The sequence below is a fragment of the Eurypyga helias genome, unplaced genomic scaffold (assembly GCF_000690775.1).
Source record: "Eurypyga helias isolate BGI_N326 unplaced genomic scaffold, ASM69077v1 scaffold12185, whole genome shotgun sequence".
Taxonomy (NCBI): Eukaryota; Metazoa; Chordata; class Aves; order Eurypygiformes; family Eurypygidae; genus Eurypyga; species Eurypyga helias.
Window position 1 is genome coordinate 15,587 of NW_010249538.1, and position 10,109 is coordinate 25,695.

The 10,109-nt window shown below is 42.7% G+C and overlaps 1 protein-coding gene across 1 annotated transcript in view; it reads right to left on the reverse strand.

The window, feature by feature from the left end:
* LY86 (lymphocyte antigen 86) overlaps positions 1 to 9,900 on the reverse strand; it is a gene marked incomplete at its 3' end in the record, with an annotated part of 23,195 nt that extends 13,295 nt beyond the window's left edge. The window contains exon 1 of the mRNA XM_010151398.1: positions 9,780 to 9,900. Coding sequence (XP_010149700.1) covers positions 9,780 to 9,900 — 121 coding nt within the window. The remainder of the gene's footprint in view (positions 1 to 9,779) is intronic.
* Between the last annotated feature and the right edge of the window lie 209 nt (positions 9,901 to 10,109).

Here is a 10,109-nt window from a genome sequence, read left to right on the forward strand (position 1 = left end):
ACACGGCTGTGGGTTGGGGCTGCCCTTATACCCCACAGCCATCCATGCGCTGGGAGGCTATCTCCATCGGGAAGATGAAGCAGACAGGTGGGAATGATAATGAGCTATGTCAACGTCCCTCAGAGCCTGAGCTGCTAGATAATTAACTGGGCATTACAGAAACTGCATGGCCAGATGGGAAGCACCTGCTAGAGGAATTTTGCTGAGCTGGTGTACAACAGCCTCTGTCTCTTATTCTTTTCTCTCCCCTCCCCCATCTTGTTAACTATCCTCTACTGGCTTTACTCTCGTCTGAATCTGCTCTAAAATCCATATGAGCATGGAAATCAGTGGTATGAGTGAACACAAGCAGCAAGCAGTTGAGTTTTGCTTAAAAGAGTCCACATCTTTAAGTCTTGCAGTGGTGAGAAGACTCTGAATTGGTAAGCTTTGGGTGCTTCAAAATAACACTTTTAGGAGCAGGTAAGCCACAGAATTGAATGGAATGACATGGCTGCACTTGGCAAGGGTCATACAAGGACAGACTGGTGCTAGAGGAGCTGGAAATTAGCACAAGGAAGAAACATATTTAATAATTACCCAACAATCCTCACCTTCAAAGCTCTTAATAAAATTAAATCATTAGTCCTTACAACACTCAAGGTGATGAAAGGAGAGGGAAAGAATGAGGAACTGTTAGGGATCTCAGATGTTATGTATTCACTCAACATTTTCCCTTTAATGTCTATTTAAATAAATTAACTTGAATGCTCAAGGTAATATTTGACACTGGAATCTACTTATAAGGTACTGAGGAAGAAGCATCAGGTCAATTAGCAGCTTTCCAGTTGTGCATCTAGATTTCCTTGAACACCTTCAGTTTAATGAACTTCCCTTTGGGTCTGTCTTCACTGCTTGTCTCTGCCATGTCCAGGCATGGCTGGGAGGAGCAGAGCGACCCTCTCTTCAGGGGAGAGCAGAACAAACTGTGAGACTCATGTTGACTGTGTCTAGTTTATCATGAGGATGCTTTATCCCAAGATGCTCACCTCAGACATGACCAGCTCTGGGCTTTTGCCTGGTTTGGACAGGCAGTCTGGCCTCCTTTGCAGAAGTCATGGTATGTTTTATCTCCTGTATGTTTCTGGCTTGCTTAGGCAACACAAAGCTGAAGTAATAGGGAAGATTACAGTTCACGTATCCTTAATGTCCTGGGGGTACAGACTGTGGGAATTCCCCTTTGCAAACAGCACTACTAGCTTGTGGTCTCTGAGGTCTGCTTAAACCTGAAGCTCGTGGAGATGTCTAATGGAGTGACTAACTCTGCTTCCTGCCTTACGTGCCTGTAGAGGGAAGCCTGAGGACTTGGTCTCAGTATCATCTGTAAGATAAACAACCCCAGAATACTCGCAAGAGAAACTTAAAATATGGCTTAAAAAAAAAAAAAAGTGTTTATACAATATTTAAATTATTTCCACTCCTTTCTCAAGAGTACTGAACACTGGTAATGCAAAGAGCAATTACATACCGCTTGGTTAGATTAAGGCACAGGCTTTACTGGCTGGTGTTTATGGCCCTGGTTTTGGAGAAAGGCGATTCTAGTGTCTTACAAAATTAGTTTATATAAGGACAAAGACTTTGTCTCTTACACTTTCAAATGAAACTCATTTCTGAGTACAACTGATGTCCACATTTGCAAATATTCAGAAACAGTAACTCGGAAGGCTGGTAGCTTCTCCAAACATGTCACTGGGGCACTGGCTGTGATAGTAGAAGCATTTGGGGCATGAGGAAGAGATGCAGGATGGAAAACTCAGCCCGTGAAGTGGGCTTGAAGTGTGACAGGTGGAGAAGAGAGGAAGAGGCTTGCCTGGTACCAAGCTGAGGTCACCAGCTGTCACCCATGGCCATGGAGCTGCTGGTGGCCTGGGTGAGGAGCTGTGTGGTGGGATGAGCTGGAGGGAAGCCCCTCTAGACAGTGGGTGTGAGCAGCTCTCTGCAGCTGGAGGGATGGGGGTGTCACCAGCATGCGTAAAGCAGCCTTGCTGAAGAACTTCACCTGAGTCTCCCTGCCTGAACCACCTTTGGCAGTGGGCTTGTTAGAGCTGCTTCCCAGGGCTTGAGGGGGGGGCCCAATGTCTGGGGCTTCACGGAGACTTCTCTTGCTTTTACCAGCAGTGGTATTTGGGAAGGGGTTTCTGTGCTTTGTGTGGTGTGACAAAGCTTTGTCTAAGCCTGTTTGAGAAGGCAAAACTGAAAGATGCTGACTTTGAGAGATAGCGCATACAGATCTGTATTTGTATTTGATAATCCTGATTTGTCCTAGTTAGCTTGACAGAGAAAGGGAGGCAGCGCAGGCTTCAGCTACAGCAGTGTAACAAGAAAATACTGCATTAATTTGGGCCCAGCAGGGAATGTATTAGAGAGAGAAAGTCTTTGTTCTTCTCTTCTGTTGGTAAGAAAACACCATGAGCTGCATGAGTAAGATGCATACAGTAACTGCCTGTATTCCTAATCAGATCTGTCTCCTCTCTCTTCATGTGGTTGTGCCTTTATTTTATTTATTTATTTATTTATTGTTCTTTATACTGCTCTACTTGAGACAGAGATCTCTGGGCATCAGTGCTTGCCAGTATAACTGGGGATTCACAACAGACTCGCAGGCTTGTGTCAGAAATAGAACCAAACATTACTAGAAACTGCCCTGCTGTTAGACACATGCCATGCTCTGGGATAGCAGGCTTTACCGCTGATTATACACAACAGTAATCAGCAGTATATAAATGGGCTAAATGTTCCCATTTTCCCAGGATGGGTTGAAATCCACTGCGGGAGCGTTTCAGTAAGCTATAATTGGAATGGCATGCTCCCTCTGCTGAGGAGACTAGCTGGGTTTCTGCCTGCCTGATCACCCCTGGATTATTTGACAGGAGCCATCTATCTTCAGGTCAAGAGGAAACTGGTGCCTTGAATTAATTTGTGGTAGCTTTCAAGATCCTAGCTTTTGGCAACTGGGAGCTCTCCTGAGTCTACAAGCAGCATCTGGGACAGATAAAGGTTTTGGATTTGGTATGTGGTGGTTCTGTACAAGGTATTTGGACATCTTGTCCCTCATGGGCACTGTTCCTCCCTAGTTTTAGGTTGCCATAAGCCTCCCTGCAGTCGGTGCAGTGACACCAACACACAGTGATGCTGAAGTCCTTTTTGCATTTTTCTGAGTTATGTTAATTTTTCTCTTGGATTATTCTGGATATTTTTGCTAATGGATGTTGAATTGTTGCGAGACCCTGATCTCCTGCCTCTACTTTGTTGGGTAAACTTTAACCATTGTGGGGTCCAGGGCTATTTTGAGACCTCGATGACAGCTCTGGATAAGATGATGTGGTAGTGTAGTGATAGCCTAGAGATGTTCCATATGCATACACAGAAAGCTTTACACTGGAGCGCTTATGAGCAGCTGTGGTTTGTTCTTGCTCCTGACTTTATGCTGTGAATGTGCCTTTTGATAACTTCTGCTTTATGTAATACAGGAGCTAATCTCAAATTTTTATCGAACTGTTAATATAGCTGTGACTCACCTGTTTAGTATATGAGACTACTCCCTCCGTAAAGACTCAAATTCAGCATATGCAGCAGCAAAAGACCATTCTGCCCTGCTCACAGTACCTATTCACTGCAATGCAATATACAGTTTTCTAGATGTTTCTCCTGTTTGTTTCCAAAGGGGAGAACACATTTTCCTGTGGCTTGCTTTGTGGGCTGTTACCCCTCCTGCTTGTGATACCTCAGTGACTCGGTGACTACAACAACTGAAGACATGGTAAAAGTCAATAGGTAGAAAATATGTCTACTACTTTAGATTTAGCAGAGATAAACAGGAGGGGCTGTCACACGTTAACAACCTTCTTTTGTAGTCCATGTTGCGGGACCTTCATTGATTTGGTGAAGAAATGGGCGCCATGAGGAAATCTCTGAGAACTAAATTAGATGGGAAAATTTAAAGCGTGGTGGGAAAAGTTCAGCTGAGGTTAATTCTCTCCACTACTAGTCTCAGTGAAAGCATTAATATTGATTTTGCTAAATGATTCAAAGTCTAGATGCTGAACCTAATGTTTTTGGCAGGGTACCTTGGAGGTATGAAATTTTCTCCTGCTCCTCTTTACCATTTACACTTTAAAACTTACTAAATACACTCTTCCCTCTCTGAAAGAAGAGGTAACGTGAAATCACAACCACTTTAAGAGGTCACAGAGGAAAAGAAAGTTTTAATCCTCTGTAATGAAGCAGATAATGAGATAGATGAAGTAGCTTTAAATCGTGGAGGGACCAAAACTTTAAAATGTGCGCTCGTATGTTACTACCTTGATTCTGATGATAGCTTCAGTTTGTTAGAATCTGTTGCCAGAAATATGCATGTCAACATCTGGCCTTTCCCTGGACTAAGCTATACCAGATGAGTGTAACGGCAAGGCTATGACACTAAGATGGCTTGGAAAGAGCGAACAAACCAACAAAATGTTTTCAAGAGAAATTCTTAAGTTCTTTGATTGTTTGCCCATTAGCGATCTATGCAACAAAAGATCAGAGGGGAGCTGGTGTCATGTGACTTTAAATAATTTAGAAGCAGAAGCAATTGCTGGAGACTGCTTGAGAGAAATAAATAAATAAGTCCAAGAGAAGCATCTGGCTCAATCTGTCTGCCAAAAAAACCCAAAGAATAATGGAAAAAGAGCTGCTTTTTACCAAGTGTCTAGAAGAACATTTGCCCTGAAGATGCATGAGGTGAGAATTTTTTGCAGACTTGTCTCTGCCAGCTGAAGCTATCGGATTACTTGTATCCTTTAAATAAAGGATATAAGTTTATGGCTAGGGAGGAAAAATGACTAGTAACATTGATTGACATAGAAAACGAAGTGAGGTGCTGTAAAATTAGTGCTGAAATGATTTAGCAGGATTGTTTACAAGTTGGTGTTACCGACTGAGCAGGGATGGGTGTTACAGGTCCACCTTTTTTAAAAGGAAAAAGAGGGTTTTTGAGAGAAATAGTATGTTAGATCTTTCACTATGTAGGAGAAAGGGTATGATGGGCTGAGTGTGTGAAGGGGACCCTAGTAAGATTGAAACTATTCAGCATGGTCAGACAAATCATCAGAAAATTGTAATTTAACCAGTCTCTCAGTCTCCACTTTTTTTTTTTTTTTTTTTTTTTTTTTAAGCACTTGAAGTTTCTCTCAAAGCAGAGTTTAAAAGGAGGGTGTCTGTACTGCACTGTCTGACCAGAGCAGGTTCTATACCAGAATAACCCTGTTGACTTCCAAGGGGCTGTTTTAACAGAGATTCAAATCTGGGCTCACCAGTTTAAAGAAAAAACGTACAAATGAGAATTCCTCTACCTACAAATGCAATCCGGTGCAAGCACGTACTGAAGTGGGCAGTGCTGCTCTCTCCTACTCTACCAGTGTAGGACAGGAAAAAGCTTTATAGAAATGACCCCGCTTGAAGCGTGACACAGAGCTATGCAAGCCATCATGGAGCTCAGTGGGCCTAAGTTCAGTATGACTTTGCTCTGTTTAGGAAGAGGCATCGGCATGTAATAATAATTCTGTAGATGACCAGAGGTCCCTGCTTCTTTGTCTAGAGGAAGAGATTAAAGCAAATGGTTACCCGTATCCCTAAATACGTTTTATTATTTTTACGTATGTAGATATGCAGATATAAAACTTGTAAAGGGTGCAACCAGCTTCATATTTAGATTTTAGAGATTGAAGTGAATACCGATTGTTGCTCCTTCTCCTGAAACTTCAGCTAATGGCTATTAACCTTGCTTCAGATAAAAAAAGAAGAAAAAGCAAAGTCAGGCACAAACTAGGAAATGTGTTTAGCATAGTAAAAAAAAAAATCTAATGTGGTTTGAGCAGTGTTTATAAATCCTTGAGAACATTTCTCATGATGTCATCTTCAAATGTTCCTGAAGATCTCCCTGAAATTCCCTTTTATTTATTCCCATGCACAGAAAAACAAAGCCCTTAATGGTTGGTGCTCTCCAGACCCTTTCTAAGAACCTTGTGCCTTACTGGTAACCTTTTCTGCACTGTCAAAAATCTACAGTCTAAGGCAGCTCTGAAGTCTCCCAGGTCCTAATCTAAATGTAGAGTTTTATTAATCACTGAGCATACTGGACTGGGTTTGCTGGTCGAAACAAAACCAGGCATTCTGAAATGCTGACTTGTTGACGTAGGCCCAACTAGCATTTCAAGAAAGAGCTTTTTCATGTGTCTGCAGCAGCTATCACCTGCTTTACCCCATGAGGAGGGCCCCATTTGAACACTACCTTGTAAGAATGTTTTCATGGCTAATTAAGATAATTAGGCTTACATGAATGGTCTAGAAGCAGGTGCTGGTAGATGTGTTGAGGAGTTAACATCTTGTAGTCTCCAACTGCCTTGCACTTTGCACTTTCAGGTGGATGCCTGACACTCATATAGCACTGGAATCTGCTCAGGGCACTTTGCTACCCTTACCTTCCCGCCTCTCCCTTCCCAGACAATTGCCTTTTAAAATGTATCTGGAAACATCAGAAGTGTTATTACTGTAAAAATCACTGTGAAATGAAAAGGGATAGGAATCAGCTATTTGTGTAGCAGGGTCTTTTCATGTCTCTGCATGGACTTGCCAATTAGGGTTCTCTTTTCTTAGTTGGAGATGTTAACCTGTGTTGCTTTTATCTCGGGATCCCTGCCCAGGTTTCTGAAGTGATTTGTGGTCATTTGAGATCTTTCTTCGGTTTTGTCGCTTGTTCCTGGGAGGAAGAGTGGCACTGATGGGAAATGCCTTGCTATTTATAGACTGTCTGGGTGTTATGTCTCCTGTGGTTATACAGAGGAGGCACCATACTGTCTCTCTACTTCACTTTTAGACCACCCATCTCTCAGCCTGAGTTTCTCACCATGGCCTTGCTGCTGAGAATTTTTGTCTGATAACTTTTAAATTACTTTTTTTTTTTTTTTTTATAAATACATTGTATTTGGAAGACACTAAAGGACTAGACAAGACACTTAGGGTCTTGTCTAGTCCTTCATTTTGATGCTTGCCTTGGGGTCCTGGTTACTGAATGTTTAATTTGACATGGCTGAGTGGGATTTGGGATCCTTTCTATAGGATCCAGAACATGGAGTGAGCCTGGGGGCTTGATGTGTACCAGTATCTTACCCATTTTAGATGTAGAACGCAGCTAGGGCAAGTGCCTGTGACAAGGAGTTGGGACTTGCTCCTGGGTACAACAGATGGCTACTCTTTCTGTCTGTTTTCAGTTATCCACCTAAGCTTCTCTGCTACATATTCCAGTTATATTAGCTCACATTTTTACCTTTACTCAAATTTTTTACTGCATCGTAGGAGAGAATCTGAAACTGCAATGTAAGAATGAACACTTGGCTCCTTTTTAAATGCTGAGACTGAACTCTATTAATCCATTGATAGAGGGCATTCAGCTCCAGAAATAGTTGTGCAATACTTGGCTGAAATTCTCTTGATTTCCTTAAATTTTACTTTGTTCTACCCTGATTCACTCATGACATTCTAGAGTTTATATTAACAACAACAGAGTTGAAATCCTGACCCTCTTGTAGCCAATGGAGAATCCTTTACCTAAGGTTTCATACCAGATACCTCACTGTGGCCACTGTATCCCAAAAATGTGTCATCCTCTGGCATCTTTACTGGAGCAGGAAGTGCCATGGGGATTTCTCAGACCAGAGGGACATGTGGGGCAGCCTTCCCCTGAAATAGCTAAGGAGTATGGGCAGTTCCCTAGCTTTGACTTACTAGGATGACAAAGCTGTCATGAGAAGGTTTGTTGGATAAAGGGTCTTGTCAAACCTAGGCACTGGCATGTCCATTCCTTCCTGGACAAGAACAATTGACAGAACAAAGTGATGTTTTGCCCTTCTCATTGTAGTTTACAGTGAAATGAAGTGGGGACAAATCTTCCCTTCTCCTGAAGGGGGAGGTTGGCACCTTTGGCACTGTTGTGAGCTTGCCAGTGAGCTCAGTAAGAGCAGTGCCTTCTCTGAAGGGAATGTAGACTAGTGTATTCAAGCTTATCCTCCCCACCTGTAGATTTTTGGGCTCAGCCCAAACCACCTTCTCTTTTTCTGTGTTAGGCAAGCTACCAGACCATGAGTTGGGTCAGCAGAGATGCAGATGGCACATCCTGGTCTGATGCTACAGGTGTGGTAGCTCTGGAAAAAGGCAGGGCAGAACATTGTGACAGCACTTGTGAGTGTTGAAACAACTGAATCTCCTGGAGCTGTAAAGGAGTGAGGAATTTAGCTTCAAATAAGGAATCTGGTTTAATTCTTGCATTGTTTCCACACCTGTGTAATCTTCTCATCTCCCCGAGCTGTGCCTGGGAGAAAACCACTCTGTTTTGGGAGCTGACCTGTGTGATCTCTGTCTTGTGCTTTTCAAGCTGTGAATTCCTCCTGAATGAATGTACCTCTTACCTTTCTGTGCATGGCAAACTAAAACAAGTGATGCGCAAGCTCTAGACAAATGCATTTTGTTATCTAGGCCGGCGGTGTGCATGGTGAGAAGCAATGCCTGACTGACACGTGCACAGCAGACAAATTTCATCATCATTTGAATTGACTCAAACTGTAGCCCATGCCTGTGTGTCAAGGCATCTCATGCTGGGACCTGTTGAGGGAACAGAACTAACTTACACAATGAATTCTTACTAAAACAAAGGTAATTCCAAACTTTGTATTGAATATCTAATTAAATATTTTCCTAATGCAACATTCCCATTTATAATATGCGAAGCCTGACTTTAGTCTCCTGGGAGCAGGCCAATAAAGAATAGCATTACAAATACTTATTTAACTCTCTTGTTCCTCGCTGGCTTTATATTAATGGGTGTGCAAAACAGCATGAAAGCTACAGGGGAGAAAAAGCCCCCCAGGAAATCCTTTGTATCAGGATGAATTGGAAAAACAAACTCTAGGGTGTTAATTTGCCATGAATCGCTTTTCACATCACGTGCAGAAAATGAATGAGGCGTCTGTGAATCTAATTCCCTTTGTCCCAGTTGTAAAGCAGATCAGCACAATAGGAGAGGCACAAGGCCAGCAAAGCAAGAGGTGGAAAGCAGGCACCATTCAGTGAATTCATTCTCCACCATTCCAGTGACACTCGCCCCTTTTCTTCTCTACAGATTTAAAGAACAAGCAAACCCTACGGTCACTGGGAAACGCTGCTGTTAACGCTGCTGCTGAAGTCTCTCTAAGCACGGTGGCAACGGTGGACAACACGAACCCTTCCCACTGTCACGCCAGGTCCCTTGTCACTCCAAGTGGGAGGACAAAGGACATCACTGCAGCCTCGCTGTGTGTTAGGAAAGGAGAGGAGATCAGTGTGTTGAAGTCCGTGTCGTCCCGGGGTTGTAAAAAAGATAAAGATCTAGGGTCTTCCTCTTTTTTTTTTTTTTTTAACCTAACTTCAAGATAAAAATCCTAGTAATTTCTTTCATGCTGAACAGGGTTTTTGACAGCTGTTTATTTTGAATAAGGTTACATTATTTCCTCTTTATTGTCTTCTATCTAAATACAGTCAGGGGGGTGTGTGTTAATCAAGCAAACCAGCTATATTTGAAAGATTAAAAATATTCTAGCTGCAAAACCCAGTGCTGGCTTGGGACTGTAAACCTTCTATTCATTGCCTGGCTTATAAGCCTCTCTCTCTGCACAAGAACAACTTTGTTGCCCAGCTAAAAGGAAAATGGAAATTTAAAAAATTCTCACCACAGCTTTTGTAATGTATTTCCAAGTTGTCCTCTTTGCAGACTGTGTGCGTAGGCCATTCTGTGCTGGCATTGATGTGAAGCAGGACTAAGATGAGAACGAGAACATTTGATGTTTTCATGGTGGTGGTGGCAGGTTGCAGGTTTACTTCTCTGCCTCTCGCTAACCCTCTGTGGAGGGAGGTGTTCCTTCCTTTCTCCGAGGGAGACAGGAGTTAGTACATTCGTGCCTGCGGAAGGGTTAAGCGAGCCAATGCAGCCTCAGCTTACCACGACGTGGTATAAACAAGAGGCTAATCAGAATTGGAGGGTGCTATTTCCGTGTGCTTAA